We start from the raw sequence: 22521 nt of genomic DNA on the forward strand, positions 1-22521 counted from the left end.
TTAAACAGTGCTTTTAATTTTGTAAAAAAATCATATGATGCATGTTAATGATTTGTATTTGTCAGTTGCAAATTAATGATAGAAAATATTTTAAACTAAGACTGAAACAGCAAAAGCATGTTTGGAAATTTTCCTTAATTAGTTTTGTAATTTCAATTTTTTTTTGTAATTATTGTATATTTAAAGATTTATTGTTGGAAATCAATCTAAATTATTTAATACTATTATGTTATAAAATAAGTTTTTTTAAAAAATAACTGATTAAAACATAATTACAAGTGAACAACTATGAGAAAACAAGTTAATTTGATTTCAAAGAGGCATTATAGAGTTGATAACTGTTTGGGTAATTATTTTTAAAAAAAGAATTAAATATCAAATATAATTTAAATAATGTAATTTCATATCAAAATATTAAATTTTTTATTCGTTTTTAATATTTAGATTAATCAGTATAGATTCTTATCTAGATTTATTTCAACTGATGCAGAAGTCACTGCTATACAGTTTTTACAACTTCTCAAAAGCACATGTAAGTATAAATAAATTAGTTTAACAGTGTAGAGAAGTCATTATATTAGTCATATATTCACTAGACACTGTACTGGATGTATTCATGTAACTAATCTATGAGAAATCCTATGATATCAGAAAATTCCTGGCATGTAAAAATGCCCAGTCTGAGTGATATCACAGGATATATCTACATGATATATAAAGAAGTCATGGATCCTTGAGGGCATCTGGCTTCTGAATATGATATCTCTAAAATATCCTCAGGCTATGACATTTTTACAATGCAGAACACAAAACGGACATCAAATGAACACTGTCATGAAATACGAATGTAGGTTATGTTATGTTTATTTGGTTATACGCCAATGCAAAATTATTTATTTATATGTAATGACAGCAACAGGCTCACACAAAATTACATTCACTCTACTTTTTTGATGATAAATGGATTTTTAGCAAATGAAGAATGCCAATCCTGTCTGAATTTATAAAAAAAATCATATTATTAAAGTAAAATCATTGCATAAGTATTTTGTTTAATTATTTATATATTATGTTTAATAACCAGCTGATAGGATAGGCATAAGCACACTTAGATAATTGAACAATCTAAAACAAAGAAATAATAACATACTGAAAGTAACCTTCCTAAAAAAACAGATAGACAAACTTTTCCAACAAAACAGTTGATGTTGTGTTGCAGTGGCAGTGGCAACAGTTGCAGTTGCCACTGGATGGGTGGGCATGGAAGGAATGCTAATAATAACTTTTTCAGTAGTATGAATACGCTGAGCAAATCAAAACTGAAAATTTAAAATTATTCCATTTCTAAAAATTATAATGCTGAAGTTCATTTAACCAACAACTAAAACTAAATATTTTTAAAATTCTAGGAAATACATAGAGATGTTAAAACACCTGAGTAGACAACTGTCATATTCAAATATCCACTGTGCTAATAATTGTGCAGCATAACAATGCTTGGTCACACACATCATGTGCAACCATCTCTTGGGAAGTTGAAATTTGAACCTATTCCACAATCTTCATATCCACCAGATTTGGGACCTTCCTATTTTGACTTCACCATTAGGAGAAATGTGTAGCTGCAAATGGTGACTATGTGGAAAAATAAATGTAGTTTTTGTAACAAATAAAATGTCCTTTTTATAAAAATGTCTGTTTCATTTGATAGTTATAAGTGAGTGGGCATTGCATTTCAACCATCCCTAGTACACATATATCCATCAAAAGTAGAGTAAAGAAAATAATGATTTCTGTTTAATCCTAGAACTGACGTAGATTGATTTTCTGTTTCACATTTGTGTGCTTTCACCCAGCATCAGAAAATCATGGAATATTGTTGTAAATTTTTGTTACAATTCTGTTATAAAATAAATAAAACATAATCTTTATATCATCAAATAATCAAATTTCCAATAAATATTTTTGTTTCTTGGAAATATTTCTTTACTGGCTATCTCTATTTTTGTTTGTAGTGTAGTTACAGACCAAAACTGATAGTACACATACAAAAATGAGTGCATTGTTATATGTTTTGTATTTTTACATGACAATATTAATTTTTTATGAGCTCTTTTGGAAATGAGGTTAACCAGAGTAATTAAAATAAAAAAATCTTTTCCTTATTTAAAAAAAAAAAATTATATTGCTTTTGAATAAAATAAACAAATTTTAAACGTTTTTTATGTGACAATAACTAAGTAGTAATCACTTATAATAATTATTATTTTAATCTATAATCAGTCACAAAAATATTGACTTGACCAGCTAGCATTTCAAATTATATTTTTATAATGTTTTAAAAATTCTATAATTTTTCTCAGATAAAAAAATTTACAAAATATTTCAGAAAACGAATATCAGTAAATACTTTTCAAGTTTTCATATTTTTTTTTAATTACATTTTTTTGACTGATGGAAAAATTTAGTGCCAAAACCAACTATTTTTGTAGTAGATTAATACAATGATAATTTAAAAAATGTATTATGAAAATATTTTAATATGCCCTGATGCTTAGAGGTACTCTTTAATTATTCCATAATTAAACACTTTATAATGACTATTTCTTAACAGACTGAAAGAAATACTTCAAAATTTGGGAAAAAAAAAATATTTACCTATCAAGCTTGGACATAATCATTTCCTGTGTTTGATTGGCAGATGTTCTAGCAGAAAAATTTATGACATTAGCCATATATTTATCCTTTGGTAACAGAACAAGATGATTTAATACAATTGCTGATTTTCCTGTTCCAGTGGGACCAACAAATAATACAGGTATACTTAAATTTAAAAACATTCTTAAGAAGAACTGCTGGCGAGACGTTTCATCAGTTTGAACTATAATTTCACCCACCTGAGGACAATAGATTAATAATTAATACAATAAGTAAATTGCATTTCATAAAACTGCATAATACTGTGCAAGTTTACACTTAATTTAGAGATTCATCAACTTATAGAAAATTTAATTCCGAAAAAATTTATGTAAAATAACCTAATAAAAAACAAATACAAGTTCAAAAAATTTGATTCTATCAATTTGATGAATTTAGTAAAAATTAATTTTAAAGTTCAAAAATGTTAAAATAATACAAACATAATTTCTAATATAACAAAATTATTATACTTTTTTAGATTACCATTTTCAATAACATTATAAATTAAGACAATAAGCACAACCATACTTGTAAGTAAATTACAAGGGTTGCTGTGTTCCTGGTTTGTAAAACGATAATAATTTTTTTCCATATAATTATAATTTTTAAAACGTTACGGTTAAATGCAAAGTTATTTTTTTTTGTCTTCAGTCATTTGACTGGTTTGATGCAGCTCTCCACGATTTCCTATCTAGTGCTAGTCGTTTCATTTCGGTATAAAATCCTACATCCTAGATCCCTAACAATTTGTTTTACATATTCCAAACGTTGGCTTCCTGCACAATTTTTCCCTTCTATCTGTCCCTCCAATATTAAAGCAACTATTTCAGGATGCTTTAATATGTGGCCTATAAGTCTCTCCTCTTTTAACTATATTTTTCCAAATGCTTCTTTTTTCATCAATTTTCTGCAAACCCTCTTCATCTGTCACATTATCCACCCATCTGATTTTTAATATTCACCTATAGCACCACATTTCAAGAGGTTCTAATCTTTTCTTCTCAGGTATTCCAATCATCCAAGTTTCACTTTCATATAAAGCAACACTCCAAAAATATGCTTTCAAAAATCTTTTCCTGACGTTTAAATTAATTTTTGATGTAAACAAATTATATTTCTGACTGAAGGCTCGTTTCGCCTGTGCTATTAGACATTTTATATCGCTCCTGCTTCATCCATCTTTGGTAATTCTACTTCCCGAACAACAAAATTCTTCTACCTCCATAATCTTTTCTCTTTCTATTTTTACATTCAGTGGTCCCATCATTATTTCTACTGCATTTTATTACTTTTGTTTTGTTTTTGTTTGTTTTCATGCGGTAGTTCTTGCATAGGACTTCATCCATGCCGTTCATAGTTCCTTCAAAATCCTTTTTACTCTCAGCTAGAATTACTATCATCAGCAAATTGTAGCATCTTTGTCTTTTAACCTTGTACTGTTACTCCAGATCTAAATTGTTCTTTAACATCATTAACTGCTAGTTCTATGTAAAGATTAAAAAGTAACAGGGATAGGGAACATCCTTCTCACTCCCTTTCTTATTACTGCTTCTTTCTTATGTTCTTCAATTATCACTGTTGCTGTTTGGTTCCTGTAAATGTTAGCAATCATTCTTCTATCTCTGTATTTGAAATCTAATTTTTTTAAATGCTGAACATTTCATTCCAGTCTACGTTATCGAATACGTTTTCTAGGTCTATAAATGCCAAGTATGTTGGTTTGTTTTTTTTTAAATCTTCCTTCTACTATTAATCTGAGGCCTAAAATTGCTTCCCTTGTCCCTATACTTTTTCTGAAACCAAATTGGTTTTCTCCTAACACTTCTTCCACTTTCCACTCAATTCTTCTGTACAGAATTCTAGTTAAGATTTTTTATGCATGACTAGTTAAGCTAATTGTTCTGTATTCTTCACATTTATCTGCTCCTGCTTTCTTTGGTATCATAACTATAACACTCTTCTGAAGTCTGAGAAACTTCCCCTTTTTTGTAATTATTACATACCAGTTTGTATAATCTATCTATCACTTCCTCACCTGCACTGCGCAGTAATTATGCAGGTATTCCATCTATTCCAGGAGCCTTTCTGGCATTCAAATCTTTTAATGCTCCCTTAAATTCAGATCTCAGTATTCTTTCTCCCCTTTCATCCTCTTCGACTTCCTCTTCTTCCTCTATAACACCAATTTCTAATTCATTTTCTCCGTATAACTCTTTAATATATTCCACCCACCTATCGACCTTTCCTTTCATATTATAAATTGGTGTACCATCTTTGTCTAACACGTTATTAGATATTAATTTATGTACCCCAAAATTTTCCTTAACTTTCCTGTTTGCTCCGTCTATTTTACCAATGTTCATTTCTCTTTCCACTTCTGAACACTTTTCATTCTTCTTTCATTAGTTTGCAGTTCTTGTTTACAGTATTTCTTAATTATTGATAGTACCTTTCACTTTTATCATCACTAGCATTCTTATATTTTCTACGTTCACCCATCAGCAGCAATATATCTTCTGATATAGAAGGTTTTCCATTAGTTCTCTTTGTTATGCCTAAGTTCACTTCTGCTAATTTAAGAATTTCCTTTTTAACATTCTCCCATTCTTCTTCTACATTTTCTACCTTATCTTTTTTACTCAGACCTCTTGCTATGCCGCCCTCAAAATCCTTTTTTACCTCCTCTTCCTCATGCTTCTCTAAATTCCATCAATTCATCTGACATCTTTTCTTCAGGTTTTTAAACCCCAATCTACATTTCATTATCACTAAATTATGGTCGCTATCAATGTCTGCTCCAGCGTAAGTTTTGCAGTTGACGAGTTTATTTCAAAATGTTTGCTTAACCATGATATAATCTATATGATACCTTGCAGTATCACTTGACGTTTTCCATGTGTATATTTTTCTATTATGATTTTTAAACCGGGTGTTGGCAAATACTAAATTATACTTCGTAGAAAACTCCATAAGTCGGTCCCCTCTTTCAATCCTTTTGCCTAGCCCGTATTCACCCACATTATTTTCTTCCTTAACTTTTCCAATGCTTGCATTCCAATCTCCAACTATTATTAAATTTTCCTCCCCTTTTATGTGTTTAATTGCTTCGTCAAATTCTTCGTAAACACACTCTACCTCATCATCATCATGGGCACTTGTAGGTATATAAATGTTAACAATCGTCAGCTTAGGTTTTGATTTTATCCATATTACAATGATTCTGTCACAATGCATTTTGAAATACTCTGTTCTCTTCCCTATCTTATCTTCCCTATCATCAACACCTGAGAAAGTCTTGTTTAAAATCACCTAATAATTTTTACAGGGTATTGTGTAATAAGATACAGCTAGAAAAACTGACCCTGCATAATGCATTCCAAAAAAAAGTAAACTAAGACTACCCCAAAAATTTACATGCTAAATATCTTATTTGAGTCATAAATTACATTCAAAGGCATAAATCCCCTACCCATGATAAAATTGCTGCCTGAAGGGCATATTGAAGTCCTGAAGGGGCAAATCAGACAGGTGAACAACCTTGGTAGAACAAGCCCAAAGAAATCACAAACTATAATGTCCTTCCAAATCACAAAAGGCAATAGTATCTTTTTAAAATTAATAGAAAATTGTCACAAAAACATTGACAGCTCAGGTTAACTATACACAAATAGGCATAAACTTAAATGATCAAAAAATATACTTAAATAAATTAAAATTTTATATCATTTATAACAGATAAAACTATATTAGTTAAACCTACAACCTTTAGTGTAACAGATAAATCTTTAATCAAAGCATCTTTAAAAAATAATCAGAACCTTTGCATTTTGAGGTGTAGGAACTTTCTCAACAATCTCCATCCATGGAGCCCAACTTCCATTATTTTTATTAGTAAATATCCAATCCCAAACAGTGCCTTTTTCTGGAAATAATTGATGCTTTGTTAATTTAAATTTTGCCGGTTTTGGGTACTTCTTATCTTCGCCACACAATATTGCACGATAAAAAACATCAAACAGTTTCCTGCTATCACCTAGTTACACCATAGAATGAATACATTATTATTTTTTATAGATAACTTAAAATTATAAAAACAGAAATAAAATGATCATATACAACTATGATGAAATTAACAAGCTATACAGCAATAAGAATTCTAATTATTGTCAAACTATTGCAAATGATTTTAATTACCAGCCATATTAATAAAAGATAACATTGAGTTTCAGTCAAGTTTTATTGGGTGACAAATACTTACAGAATTTTTTATCTTATCTGGAATCAAATCAAATTGCTCAATCTAAATTAAATGCTAAGCTGTCATTCATTATTAAATATTTACTATAACTATGTATCCTTTCTGAAACGCAATATCATCTGTTGCGACACTGTTTTTAACTGTTTACTATAATTTTGTAACTAATGATTTTGTTGCAATTAACAGCTAAATTATGTGTCTTGCAGTAAAGAAATGAAAAAAAACCGGCCAACCTTTTTTTCCTGTGTAGAATTTGAGTGATAATAGATATAGGAAAGGCAAAATGAATAAGTTATGAGTGTTATTAACTGCCAAGTTAAGGATTTCTTATCAGTATGCCAGTTGATGAATAAAGAATCAGTGTATAGTCATAATCTCAAGCAGTTTATGTAGTCAAGCTTTTTTATGTAATAATTATGAGCTTTAAGATATCGAGTTCATTTGTATAATACTTTACAAAGAATACATGGATATGTTATTAACAGACGACAGTATGATACCACCAATATGAAACTGTCAGCAGTGCAAAAATGCAGTAACATTCAATTTTTTTTTTAAATTAAACTGTTAATAATAAGGATATAACTGTTAATAATAAGAGAAAGAAGTCCAACAAACAGATTTTACAAAATTTTGGAATATGGATTTTACAATACAATTTGCTGTACATGGTTGCAGCTGCTGGTTTATTTTGCTTTCTATATTTCTTCACCACCTCTAAGGCAGCATTTTCTTAGTAGGGAACTGAGAATTTTGTCTCATTCTTGTACCGACTGGTGCTCTTATCTTACATGGTTTATACCAATATAGTCTAAGGAAGTGTAAAGTTATAGGAGGCTAGTAAAATTGAAATCAAGAATGTTAAATCTTGATTGTAAAAATTCAATCATGATTGGTTAATAGGAGAATGGTTATTTGCTGATACACGGCATGGAATTAAGAATGGTTTTCTGGTCCCAGTCTGTAACTGTGGCAGTTAAACACTACTGCAAGTTATCAAAGAAAACGTTCTATTGCATAACATTTTAAATAATCATTGGTAAGAATATAATTGTCTAAAAACCACTGGCTTCATATATTTAATCACAATCACAACTTTATGGACTACATCAATGATATTCATTGATGAAACTTTCTCGGTGAAAAATTTCATTCAAAGATTCCAAGATACAGCTAAAAGTATAATTTTTATTTGGAATCCTTGTGAATTTATTTTTTGATATTCTACTTACATACACACAAAACATTTAAAGCCATCAAAGAGTTGTACAATAGAACAAAAGCTGTCAAACAGTGTTTTCAACCTTAAAACATAAAATCAAAATGACAAATTAATATATGAATAATAGAGTAAGTGGTCTTTTTCTTTCATCCAAACCTAAAAATATTCATATTTATATAAAATGATTACACTGGTATAAAATTTAATTTATTTTTTGTAGCAGAAGTAAAAATGGGTGAATCTAATAACATTTTTCATGCTGAATTCAAATATTGTTTCAGAATTATTCCTATCACATAAGGATTCTTAGAGACAACTATTTTAATTTTACATTACATATTTAAAATGTATTCTTGGTATAATATACTCTTACATAGAAAGTAGTAATGTTTGATTTTCTATGATATTTTGCATCATGAACATCTCTCTTTCAGAACCAACAATAGTCACCTAGCATGCTCGGACCTCACTTGCCTTGGGACTGTTTTTCCATATCCAAAATATCCTGATGGAACTGTTCACCATTTTTATCGCTGACTGCTCCTAGATTTGGTGTGAAGAAATCCAAGTGCGAGTCCAAGAAGTGAATCTTTAGTGACATGTTGCATCCCATGATTTTATATGAACACCCACTATTTCTTTACAATTTTGGATTTATGGTTTCCCAAGAAGTTCTGGCAAATGCTTTTAAAAGACTTTCATTCAGCTTTCTCCACCTCATTTAATGTACTATCAAAGTTGTCATGTTTAAATAAATCTCTAATTTCAGGTCGTAGAAAGATTCCTTCTTTGAGTTTTGCTTCACTGATTTTTGGAAACTTATTCTTCAAGTAAGCGAATCCAAATCCACTTCAATCCATTGCTTTCACAAAGCTTTTCATAAGCCCCAGCTTTATGTGGAGTGGAAGTAAATAAACATTTTTTGAATCAACAAGCAGTCCATTAACTACACTATTTTTTTTTCCTGGACTTAATGCTGTTCAGCTTGGCAATTTTTTTCTGTACATAATTATTTTTTTGGTCTGTGCTGCCCACTTGCAAAGAAAATAACAATATTTGTTGAAACTAAGTTGAAGACCTAACAACAGCGCAGTTACTTTCCAGTCACCACAGATAATCCACTGAAAGAAATTCTTCATACTTTATTTTATCTAGCAGAAGTATCATGTTCATATAAGTTTCATTCAGATTCATAGCTTAAGCTAGTAGCACTGATGGAAACTCATTCCCAATGTGCAGAAACATGGCTTTCAGACTAGCTCTAGAAGAATCAATAAAGAAATGCTACTCCTCTACTCTACAACCCATGACCAAATGATTCCATTACAGACAAAACATCATTACAGAAAATAAGTCCACCTTCAAATACAAAAAAATTCTTGAGGTCATTATGCCTATTTCTAAAAACACATAGTTTTATTTCATGATGGAGGAGGTAACCACCTTTTAATTATGAGCCTAAAAGTTCTGCCTCCTTATTTGATAAATTCAAATCTCGTACAAGGTTACTGACGTCCCATTGTGTTAATCCCCAGTGTTAGTCACCTCTTGGTGTTCATCACCAGATGAACACAAAACTTCATAGTTCGGATCAACCCTTACATCATCATTATCCTCTACCAAATCTTTGTGTTGTTGATCATCACTAACTATGATATTTTCTGGTGGTTTAGGCATAGGCAGTTCTTCACTGTGAGCCACAGGTCTCATGGCAGATGGTAAAATAAGGTATGAAATAGTGTGCTTTGATTTTGAACTAATGTCGGCAATATTAGACAAAAGTAACAATCATCTTTTGGTTCGCACCAAATTATTGGAACAGCAAAATTCTTGTGCCGAGAGCTCTTTGACCAGCTTGTAAGGAGTCTGACACAAGTAGCACAACAAATGTAAGGGGCCCAATGTCTTTGTCATGGTCACAAACTTTGCAGCCAAAATAAAGCTCATAACATTTTTTAATGAGAAAAGTGAAACTATGTTTCTGAAATTTAAATGTTATCTCACCAAAAAATGTAGCAAAAGCTGTCTGGTTGGGGGGGGGGGGGGGTTACACAATTTCTGATAAATGTTTACACTGAACTATATTAAGTCAGCACATATACATGAAAGATATATAGATATCAATAAAGTGAACACTGAATCCAGACTGGCAGTAGTTTGAACCAGTAACTCAGACATTATAATCAAAACAGATGTTGCTTGTAATATCTCTTTGACAAACAGTAATGACTAAGTCTGCAAGAAAACCATCTTCTGACCCATTTTAGAATTGCATCATCCAGGAGACTAATTGTATTGTTCTATGCCATTGTAGGTCTTGTTTCATAACAAACTAATAGTTTTTAGATGCTTAATCAATACAATTTTTTTATCCAATTATGTATTATAAATGCAAAATACCATAAAATAATTTCCATAATGTATATAACACTGAACAGGGTGTAAATTGAAAACTGAGGACGATAGACAAATTTTATTAACATTTTTTAATTCAAAGGGAAAAATAAATATAGAAACCACTTTTACTTTCTATGGGACAAAATTTTGTATACTAGTTATTAAAAGATTATTTTTAATTTAAAAAAATAATCACAAGTGATAAGTAATAGTAAACAATTAATATTTCTTCAAATATAATTAGTTTTCAAAGGATAAAAATGAGTAGTCAATCATTGTTTGACATCCACAATATGAATTATATAAACTGATATTAAGTAAATTAAAAATTCTAGTTTATCCGTATATTTACAATATGAATCTTTGTCGTAAAAATAAATCATCTATTCTAAAAAAATAATAATATCCATTACTATCAAACCTAAAAAAGAATTATTTTCATAACTGAACATACAAGAAAGGGCTTTATTCTTTTTTTTTGCTCCTTTTTACATTAAAATTTATTGACCCAAATTCTAACATTTGCCATTTTTGACCCATTTGAAGTTCTTCATGCCAATTTATTTAAATTAAAAAAAATGTTTTTTTACAAACTTCTGTAGATTATTATTCAAATGTATTATCAAAAAAAGATTAATTTTTGGCATCTTTGTTTAGTGAATAGTACATGATCAAATAACTTGCTTTATAGCAGTTTTTTTTTTGTTCAGATTTTTTTAATATCTTTGCATATTTGCTTCATAAATCTTATTTTATGCACTAACACAACTTTAACCATTTTTGTTTTATACTGTGTATTTTATAGTGTTTCTTCAATTAAGGTTATACCACTGTTTCCCTTGATCCAGCCAGACAAATGGGTGGGCAGTTTCATTTTATTCACTGAGTACCACATCTGACTTGATTAATATAATACATAATTACTGAATCTGATCATATTACAACTGATCTGAATAAAATATTTGTTTGTGATAACCCACGTGTTCTTTTCTAACTGAATTAAAAAGAGGTGAAAAAAAAACTTAAATATAGAAAAAGTCATTATGAAAGTCCAAGTTTTTGAGACATTAAACATAAATGGAAAAATTCAACAAATTTCTAAATTAAAAACATAATACATTGTAAGAGATCTCCTTTATACAATATTTCAAAGAATATTTAGTGAAAGACAATCTAAGTTTTTTAAATAGTAGTAAAAAGTTATAACTTAAAGTTCAAAGTTTATTAAATTTTAATTTTTTCTTTTTTTGTCTTCAGTCATTTGACTGGTTTGATGCAGCTCTCCAAGATTCCCTATCTAGTGCTAGTCGTTTCATTTCAGTATACCCTCTACATCCTACATCCCTAACAATTTGTTTTACATATTCCAGACATTGCCTGCCTACACAATTTTTTCCTTCTACCTGTCCTTCCAATATTAAAGCGACTATTCCAGGATGCCTTAGTATGTGGGCTATAAGTCTGTCTCTTCTTTTAACTATGTTTTTCCAAATGCTTCTTTCTTCATCTATTTGCCGCAATACCTTTTCATTTGTCACTTTATCCACCCATCTGATTTTTAACATTCTCCTACAGCACCACATTTCAAAAGCTTCTAATCTTTTCTTCTCAGATACTCCGATTGTCCAAGTTTCGTTTCAATATAAAGCGACACTCCAAACATACACTTTCAAAAATCTTTTCCTGACATTTAAATTAAATTTTGATGTAAACAAATTATATTTCTTACTGAAGGCTCGTTTAGCTTGTGCTATTCGGCATTTTATATCACTCCTGCTCCGTCCATCTTTAGTAATTCTACTTCCCAAATAACAAAATTCTTCTACCTCCATAATCTTTTCTCCTCCTATTTTCACATTCAGTCGTCCATCTTCGTTATTTCTACTACATTTCATTACATTTGTTTTGTTCTTGTTTATTTTCATGCGATAGTTCTTGCGTGGGACTTCATCTATGCCGTTCATTGTTTCTTCTAAATCCTTTTTACTTTCGGCTAGAATTACTATATCATCAGCAAATCGTAGCATCTTTATCTTTTCACCTTGTACTGTTACTCCGAATCTAAATTGTTTTTTAACATCATTAACTGCTAGTTCCATGTAAAGATTAAAAAGTAACGGAGATAGGGAACATCCTTGTCGGACTCCCTTTCTTATTACGGCTTCTTTCTTATGTTTTTCAATTGTTACTGTTGCTGTTTGGTTCCTGTACATGTTAGCAATTGTTCTTTTATCTCTGTATTTGAACCCTAATTTTTTTAAAATGCTGAACATTTTATTCCAGTCTACGTTATCGAATGCCTTTTCTAGGTCTATAAACGCCAAGTATGTTGGTTTGTTTTTCTTTAATCTTCCTTCTACTATTAATCTGAGGCCTAAAATTGCTTCCCTTGTCCCTACACTTTTCCTGAAACCAAATTGGTCTTCTCCTAACACTTCCTCCACTCTCCTATCAATTCTTCTGTATAGAATTCTAGTTAAGATTTTTGATGCATGACTAGTTAAACTAATTGTTCTGTATTCTTCACATTTATCTGCCCCTGCTTTCTTTGGTATCATTACTATAACACTTTTTTTGAAGTCTGACGGAAATTCCCCTTTTTCATAAATATTACACACCAGTTTGTATAATCTATCAATCGCTTCCTCATCTGCACTGCGCAGTAATTCTACAGGTATTCCGTCTATTCCAGGAGCCTTTCTGCCATTTAAATCTTTTAATGCTCTCTTAAATTCAGATCTCAGTATTGTTTCTCCCATTTCAACCTCCTCAACTTCCTCTTCTTCCTCTATAACACCATTTACTAATTCATTTCCTCCGTATAACTCTTCAATATATTCCACCCATCTATCGACTTTACCTTTCGTATTATATATTGGTGTACCATTTTTGTTTAACACATTATTAGATTTTAATTTATGTACCCCAAAATTTTCCTTAACTTTCCTGTATGCTCCATCCATTTTACCAATGTTCATTTCTCTTTCCACTTCTGAACACTTTTCTTTAATCCACCTCTTCTTTCGCCAGTTTGCACTTCCTGTTTATAGCATTTCTTAATTGCCGATAGTTCCTTTTACTTTCTTCATCACTAGCATTCTTATATTTTCTACGTTCATCCATCAGCTGCAATATATCGTCTGAAACCCAAGGTTTTCTACCAGTTCTCTTTATTCCGCCTAAGTTTGCTTCTGCTGATTTAAGAATTTCCTTTTTAACATTCTCCCATTCTTCTTCTACATTTTCTATCTTATCTTTTTTACTCAGACCTCTAGCGATGTCCTCCTCAAAAATCTTCTTTACCTCCTCTTCCTCAAGCTTCTCTAAATTCCACCGATTCATCTGATACCTTTTCTTCAGGTTTTTAAACCCCAATCTACATTTCATTATCACCAAATTATGGTCGCTATCAATGTCTGCTCCAGGGTAAGTTTTGCAGTCCACGAGTTGATTTCTAAATCTTTGCTTAACCATGATATAATCTATCTGATACCTTGCAGTATCGCCTGGCTTTTTCCAAGTGTATATTCTTCTATTATGATTTTTAAATTGGGTGTTGGCAATTACTAAATTATACTTCGTGCAAAACTCTATAAGTCGGTCCCCTCTTTCATTCCTTTTGCCCAGCCCGTATTCACCCACTATATTTCCTTCCTTGCCTTTTCCAATGCTTGCATTCCAATCTCCAACTATTATTAAATTTTCATCTCCTTTTACGTGTTTAATTGCTTCATCAATCTCTTCGTATACACACTCTACCTCATCATCATCATGGGCGCTTGTAGGCATATAGACGTTAACAATCGTTGTCGGTTTAGGTTTTGATTTTATCCTTATTACAATGTTTCTATCGCTATGCGTCTTGAAATACTCCACTCTCCTCCCTATTTTCTTGTTCATCATGAAACCTACTCCTGCCTGCCCATTATTTGACGCTGAGTTAATTACTCTAAAATCACCTGACCAAAAGTCGCCTTTCTCTTCCCACCGAACCTCACTAATTCCTACTACATCCACATTTATCCTATCCATTTCCCTTTTTAAATTTTGTAGCCTACCAACCTTTTTTAAACTTCTAACATTCCACGCTCCGACTCGTAGAATGTTATTTTTTTATTTTCTGGTGACCCCTTCCTTAGTAGTCCCCACCCGGAGATCGGAAGGGAGACTAGTTTACCTCAGGAATATTTTACCAAGGAAGGCGCCTCCATCACTGCTATATGAAAATGCAGAGAGCCACATTTTCTTGGAAAAAAACAGCCGTAGTTTTCCATTGCTTTCAGCTGCGCAGTACTCAAGAGGACTGAGTGATGTTGATATGGCCGTTTAAGTCATTGTGACTCACGCCCCTAACAACTACTGAAAGCTGCTGCCCTCTTTCAGGAATCATTCCTTAGTCTGGCTCTCAACAGATACCTCTCCGATATGGTTGCACCTTCGGTCCAGCTACTCTGTATCCCTGAGCACTCAAGCCCCCTCACCAACGGCAAGGTCTCATGATTCATAGAGGAGGAAAAAAAAAATTTTAATTAAAAAAAAAAATTCTGTTAATTCCTCCATAGAGAGTAATGATGAATGTTGAACAATCAAAGTGCACATTTATTTTACAATTATATATAACATTTTTTTAAGCATTTTCTATTTTTGATATAACATAAACAGTTAAATGTTTTTATTCACTTATTATACAAAATAAAGTTAAAACATTAACCACTAACCATAACTAATATACAATTATAATTTACTAATAAAATTTCTATACACATTTGACTTTAATCGATGACTGATGAACGGGATTAACATCACAGTGTTTAACCCAGTACATTGTTATTGTCAATCCGTAACTAATTATTCTAGTAAAAAGATATTTCTTTTTGTTCCTTTATTAATACATATATAAGTGTAAATGTGAATCTCAATAACTGTAACCTCTTAACTGTATCTGAACCTCTACCTCCGTTTCAAAGTAGTAGTTTTTGGTGACTGTGGTGCTAAGTTTAAAATTAATAGTAATCTGACAAACCTTTTAAAATTTTATTAGTTTGTATTCTTTTTTTACATATATATATATATATATATATATATAAAATTCTATGATTTATATTTTGTAATGGATGACTAACAACCCAGTTGTTCAAAAAACTTTCTGGAGTTAATTTTTACTTCAGGGAAATAAGTGCCATTTTTCTCATGGTACCTCACAAACTTTTATATTGAGAGTCGATTGCATTACATGATTTAAACAATTTTTATTAATTTATTTAATTTCAGTTTATTTGTTGTCTAATTATTATTTATTAACACATAATGTCAACTGACACCATCATGTGTTAAAAAAAAAAAATTGAATTCACTTACTATTCTTTTGAGTAATGATTTACTAGGGTTTTTAAGTTCCCTCACTAGTACTACTAGCAGATTTTTAGTGTAGCACTGCTAGTGATGGACAGCATAGCCGCAACAGTAGTGGAGGATACACGTCACAAGGTCTCTCTGTGCAATACATTTTAACAAGAGTAGAGCAGTAAATAGTAAATAAGTGTTTACTCAATACATGTATAGTTAATCTTAGATCATATTTGTGTGTTTTTTTGTAATAGCTATCAGATTTACAGTCCACTTCATATTTCTACTATGACATGTGGCCTATTTCACGATTTTTAAGAACTTAAGAATGTGAACAACGAAAGAAGCAATAGTAAAATAGTTTTAGGGCTATTCACAAAGCTATAGAAAATAAATAATAGGAATTAACTTCTTTTATTTAAATCTTCATCTTGTTCAAACCTTGTTACAGATAGAATAGTGACAAAGTAACTAATAAAAAAATTTAATTCAAAGAAATAACTAAACATATAAAAATTTTGAAAATCATATAATACCAGTCATTGTTGAACCAAGGCCCCAGAGCAAGGAAAAAAACAGAACACACTGCAACCAATATGTACTAACACCAGACTGAGTTTCTCCCTCCAGCATGCAAGTCAACAGCCGAGTAAAACACTTAACACATAAAAAGAATGTTTACTAATTAAAAAGGAATTGCACTTAAAACAGATAACATATTAACTAAAAATGAAGTCAATTAACAATATAAGCAAAAAATTATAGAAAATTGTTAAATAAAAAAAAACTTATTCAGCCAACATGTACATAGAAAAAAATACAGCAAAACATTTATTATCCTTAATCAATTATGTAATGTTAACCAGCAGTCAAACTTTTTTCACAGAGTGAAAAATAATCATTCATTATCATCTATTATCAACAACAAAAACCACAGAACTAAGGACTTAAGTATGCAAAGGAAACCAATTATCTGGATTGATCTTGTCACTAGAAGGCCAAATCTGAATAATCAAAAATCCTGATAACTGGAAAATTAAAAAAAGGATTTATCATTTTTACTGAGCATTTCATTCTAATGCTTAATGAGTATGACACTGAATAAAAATATAAATAATGCACTTCAGTAAAATAAATTGTTACTCTGAACATATGTACAATGTAATAAAAAACAGATATAGTAATATGTTACAAAAAATCCAATGAGTAGAAATTTGTTAATAAAAAAACCAGAATTTAACCAAACTTGAAGGAAATTAAAATTTACTACCTTACATTTTTATAAAAAATGTAATTTACAAAAATGTTTAAGTAAAAACTTACAAAAAAATGCATACAAGAGAAATCGAGTTAAGTTACTGTGCATTATACAAAATTAATATTTCTTAAAGATTACAATACTTTTAATAAAATAAAACTTAACGAGAGTCAGTAATCAAAATATTTCTTTAAAAACACTATTTCTTCATAAAAAAATCTATAATCTGTACTTGTTTTAATTTTGATCTTTGTTTATAAACTATAAGATAATATAATTGTTTTAAGCAAACAATCTGTGCAGAATTTTTTTTATTTTGTCACGCTACACTCTAACCAGTCCTTAGCTATAGATAAACATTCATGAGCTTTATTTTGTGCGATGAGCCAGAATGGAAGTCATTAATTATGTGATAGTTCATACTTCCAATTAAAGTGTTTCTATCAATATTTTCATAAATTAATTTTATTAGTTAATAGTTAACAGAGACCTAACTTTATATATATTTTATGTTACACAAACTGCAAGAAAGTCAGTTTAAAAACCCAGTAAAAAAAAAAGATTGATAAAAAGATATTTTCTTTAGAAGCAAAGCTTTATTTGAATAGTATTTAAGATTTTTAAATAGTGTATTAGTTTTTTAAAATTGCCTAGTGCAGATTTAAACAATCCAGATAGTTGGAGAATGATAGCTTGCTCAGTCAATCATAATTTTGTCATTAAGATGACAATATGATGCTTCTTGACAACTACTTATTCAGGGGATTCATAATATACAAATAAATATATATAAAGACAATGGACATTCACGTCAATCTGGGTCTTTTGTTAGACTAAAATGTAAATGGAGATTCCTGCGCATTCTGTTGGTTGTACACATAAGGTTCAAGTGTCAGCTATTACTGCAAGGTGCGCTGGCGTGAAGCAATGTTAAATAACAACAGTCAATTGTAAAGAACAAGGAATCCAGTATAGTGAATGGTTATGTAGAGCAGCATATTGTAATGAAATTTCTCATGAATGAAGGTGTAAAAGCCAATGAGATTTATTTGCAACTCCTAGCACAGCACAGTATGGTGATGAGACTCTTAGTCACAGTAAAACATTTGAGTGGTGCAAATATTTTAAAAAAGGCTGTACATCAGTGAGTGACGATCCCAGTTGAGGTGGTTCAGAGCCACTAAAGTTATGGCCTCAGATTCTTTAATAAAAATGGCATGACTCATGTCGACTTTCTATCCTGTGGAGTCAATGTTAACAGTGAGTACTAATGCAAAGTTCTTCAAGATGTGCATAATGCTTGGTGCAAAGAACAGCATGGTGTGATCATTAAAGGTATTCTGTTTCTGCAGGACAATGTACAACCACATACAGCCCCACTGAATGACATGCACACTGCAAGATCTTGTCTGGGAGTTACTGCTACATCTCCTATATAATCCGGACCTCACTCCCAGTAATTTTCACCTGTTTAGGCCCTTGAAATTGTTCCTGGAAGCCAGCTTTTAAACAGTAACGATGAGGTGACGCAGTCAGCAGTCAGTCCTATCTTTGTTTCACTGTAACGACAGATCTTTCTACACTGCAGGTGTCCAGGCATAAATGTATAAATGTAGCAGGGGATTACATCGAGAAATAAAAGTATTTTTTACTATCATAAATGTGTTCTACCATTTATTAAAAAATTAATAGTTCCGGATTGACCTGAATGCCCCTCGTATGTTTTAAATTCTACAATATAAACCACCTAGTACAGAATATTGACATAAGACATATCTTAACTTAATTTTATCATGAAAGTAGTTTCACAGGATCCCACATCCTCAGTCATGATTGAATTAATTAAACTGCAAATTAAAAATACTAAAATAAACTATGTAAATGATATGTTTGTTACACTTGGAATATTAAAATGAAAATTGCATATTAATTTATTACATGAAAGTTGCTATTTGTTGCAGTTTTTCTAAGACCCTTTCCCTCAAATATAATACGTGAGCTGAATGTTTGCCCATTGCCAACTGTTGTGTCAAACAACAGTAATGCAAACAATATGCATACCCACGCATATTCATTTATTTTTATTTCCTATGTTTTATATATTACTTTATATATGATATAAATTTATTACATTCATGAATTAATTTTCTCTTTTTTCTGAATATCCTCCAGAACCATCATAAGCTATTACTTCAGAGGATTTATGAGGATGATATTTATGAATGTAAAAAAAGTGTAGTCTGGTACAGTCTCAGGTTGACCATTACTGAAATGTATAGTTAACTGAAACCCAACCACTAAAAAACACAGGTATCCACAACCTAGTATTCAAACCCTTATAAAACTAATGTATTAATTTATATGTATTTTATTTTTGTCGTTGTTATTATTTCACTTATTTTACTTTAACTACACATAACTGCTATTAGAATAAAAATATTTATTTTGACTTAATGTAATGAAGAAACTGTTAATCTATAGATGTTGCTAAATCTTTGTTGCCAAAATCGTCTTCCCTTGTGCGTGAATAATCACTGCCTTCATCACTTCTTTCTTGCAGCTTAATAAAAAATTCTTCTTCAGCATCATTAACTAAATGTTCACTCTTCAAATATTCATCTTGTTTTTTCAGTCACATATTGGTGACTAGCCTTTCTCTGTTATATTAGAAATTCTTTCTTCATAGTGCGTAATCGCAGCATTTAACTTGAACATGACATTTCTTTGAGCCATATATACTTTTATGTTTACCCATATCACTTTGATGGGGTTTAGATTAGAGTGGTATGGTGGCAGGTAAATGGCTGTGTGACCATGAGCTTCCAGAACGCGATCCAAAATATACACACCTTGGTTTGTTTAACTAATCTATATAATTCTGGTCTAAACATTTTAGGATGAAACAGTATTTGCTTCTCCTGTAACCTACGTACAGTTTCCAATTTCTTACATTTTATGGTACGTACCTTATCATATTGATTATTATTAGTAGTATTATCCAGCACTATTATCAATCATGGGTGTAGATTTGGACAGAGTTTATTTTCTACCACTTCATGAAATTTTTGAAGTTCATATCATCATGATAATCTCCACTTGTGTTACTTCTCCATATCAGCAGAACATTGTTTATGAATCCTATCTCACCACCACCTTGCACAATTATCACTCACTCTCCTTTTGATAGAGTATAATGTAAGCCCTGATCAGAATTGTCTGACCACGTTTTGTTTGGGATAAGAGAAATAAAATGTATATTTCTCTACATAAACAATAGGATGTTTTTCTTCTTTGTAACATTTAATTAATCTTAAATAATGTATTCATTGTTCTTGTATTTCATCATTCTCGATGAGAATATTTATATTATTTTTTTGTTTTTCTCCATCGAAATTAAAAGGATTTAAAAATTTTCCTAACCCATACACCTGAAAACACATAGCCTCTTTCAGTTCATTACAAATAAGCTGTAGGAAGCAATTTTTCTTGAAAATAGAAATCCTAAACAATTTGCCTGACTAAACATTTATCGAAATAGTCTAAATTAATAATTCTGTTTTCCCATTTATATTTTTTGGGATTTGAATGAGTATTCACCCTCTGACATACCATGTTTTTTTTCTAAATTGTTTCTTTTCTAATAGTTTTAACAGTCCTGGCTGAAACTCCTCACATAGCAACAGTTCTCTGTACACTTTTTCACAGGAATAATAAATGGTATGCTTGGAACAGCCGGTTCTTAGAACTGTTTGGCCTCTCTTTCCAAATTAATTAACATTCCATATAATTTCCCCAGGTTTGACTAAGAAGCATTTTCTCTCTCTTAAGATTGGATATAAAGCCCTCCTAATTGTTCAGAACACTAAAAATATACAAGAAACTAAATATTCACTAACATTAAAATACAACTACTAAAGTCTTATACGAAGGATAATGCACTAACACATGAAAAATCAAAATACAGACAGTATAAACAAATTACCTTTATGCGGCACGCAACTACTTCAAAATTAAATTGTAACAATGAAATTCTTAATTTATTTGAATTTTATATACAAATATGTATGTTATTAGTAACTAGATGATGGTTCTAACTATTAACTAGATGGTTAAATATGTATAAATACATATATAACCATCATATATATCACTTATATAACCAATACATATATAACCATCTGTTATTATAATTATAAATAACAGGAATGTTGTGTTTGCATTTTATACACAAATGTGTCATGTTATTAATAATTGTATGATGTCATTAGGTTGGACAGTACAACAAACTGCACTCACCAGTACTACCTAAGCCAGTCAACAGTTCGATTGCCAAACACAAAGGCAAATCTTCAGCTCACTTATTATACTGTCTGATGGTTATCAAACTGAAATTATGTTTGTATTTATAAATAAAATAATTTTTTTATTACCTTTTTTAATTTATAAAAATTTCTAAACTTGTGTTAACATCAGAAATATAATGTTTATGGTTTACTACATGGTTTGTCACATCATATAAACCTAATTTATTATTTTTGTAATTTCTATAATGTTCATGAAATCTAGTTTTATTTCCTGTATAAATACCAATATAATCATTTCATTTAATTTAATAAATTTCACAAAGATTATTTTTTTATTATTATTTTTGTTTTCTAGATATTTTATTGAGTGGTTATTAGTTACATAATATTACAAATGTATAATATTAAGCATAATAATAATAATAATAATAATTGTACATAATAATCATCCTTTCTTATTTGCTTACTTTTAAATCACAATGGTTTTTTTTCATGTTTGTCTTCAAATCTTGCATCCTTAATTTAACACACTTTCTGACATTGCCAGTTGATGAAATTTTGCACAGTTACTAAGGTCGGGTGACAATATAATATTCCACCACTACTTTTGCAAACATGAGGTTAAAACCCCTGCATGAGGTTAAATTAAGGGTGCGGGTGTAAAAAACTGCAAACTCTGAAAAAAGGCTATGTGGGGTTTTTGGGACCTTAGATGACAAATCTGATAGCCATTTTGACATAAAAAAATTACAAAACTTGGTACAGGAGTTTTTGTGGTTCTGAATTTGACAACATTTCGTAATAATAATAATAATTGTACATAATAATCATCCTTTGTTATTTGCTTTCCTTTAACTATCAATGGTTTTTATTAGGTTTTATATCTGAATGAGAAATTTATTATAAAGAGTCATAAAAACATTTGTTCATTTGTTGAAAATTGTGGTAGTTAATTAAGTAAATGAAATAAAAACTTCACTATTTCGCTACTTTGTATAGTAAATGTTTGAAAATTTTTATAAATATTAGTAATTTC

The 22521-nt window shown here is 30.3% G+C and overlaps 1 protein-coding gene across 1 annotated transcript in view; it reads right to left on the bottom strand.

Annotated features, from left to right (window-relative positions):
- Positions 1-22521, bottom strand: part of Dnah3 (dynein heavy chain 3, axonemal) — a 257006-nt gene that overhangs the window by 135799 nt on the left and 98686 nt on the right. Inside the window, exons 18-20 of the mRNA XM_075354669.1 lie at positions 16460-16580; positions 6519-6733; positions 2659-2897 (exon numbers count right to left, since the gene is read on the bottom strand). Of these exons, the coding sequence (XP_075210784.1) occupies positions 2659-2897; positions 6519-6733; positions 16460-16580 (575 nt within the window). The remainder of the gene's footprint in view (positions 1-2658; positions 2898-6518; positions 6734-16459; positions 16581-22521) is intronic.

Source organism: Lycorma delicatula, chromosome 1 (genome assembly GCF_047948215.1).
Source record: "Lycorma delicatula isolate Av1 chromosome 1, ASM4794821v1, whole genome shotgun sequence".
In the NCBI taxonomy this organism is placed as follows: Eukaryota; Metazoa; Arthropoda; class Insecta; order Hemiptera; family Fulgoridae; genus Lycorma; species Lycorma delicatula.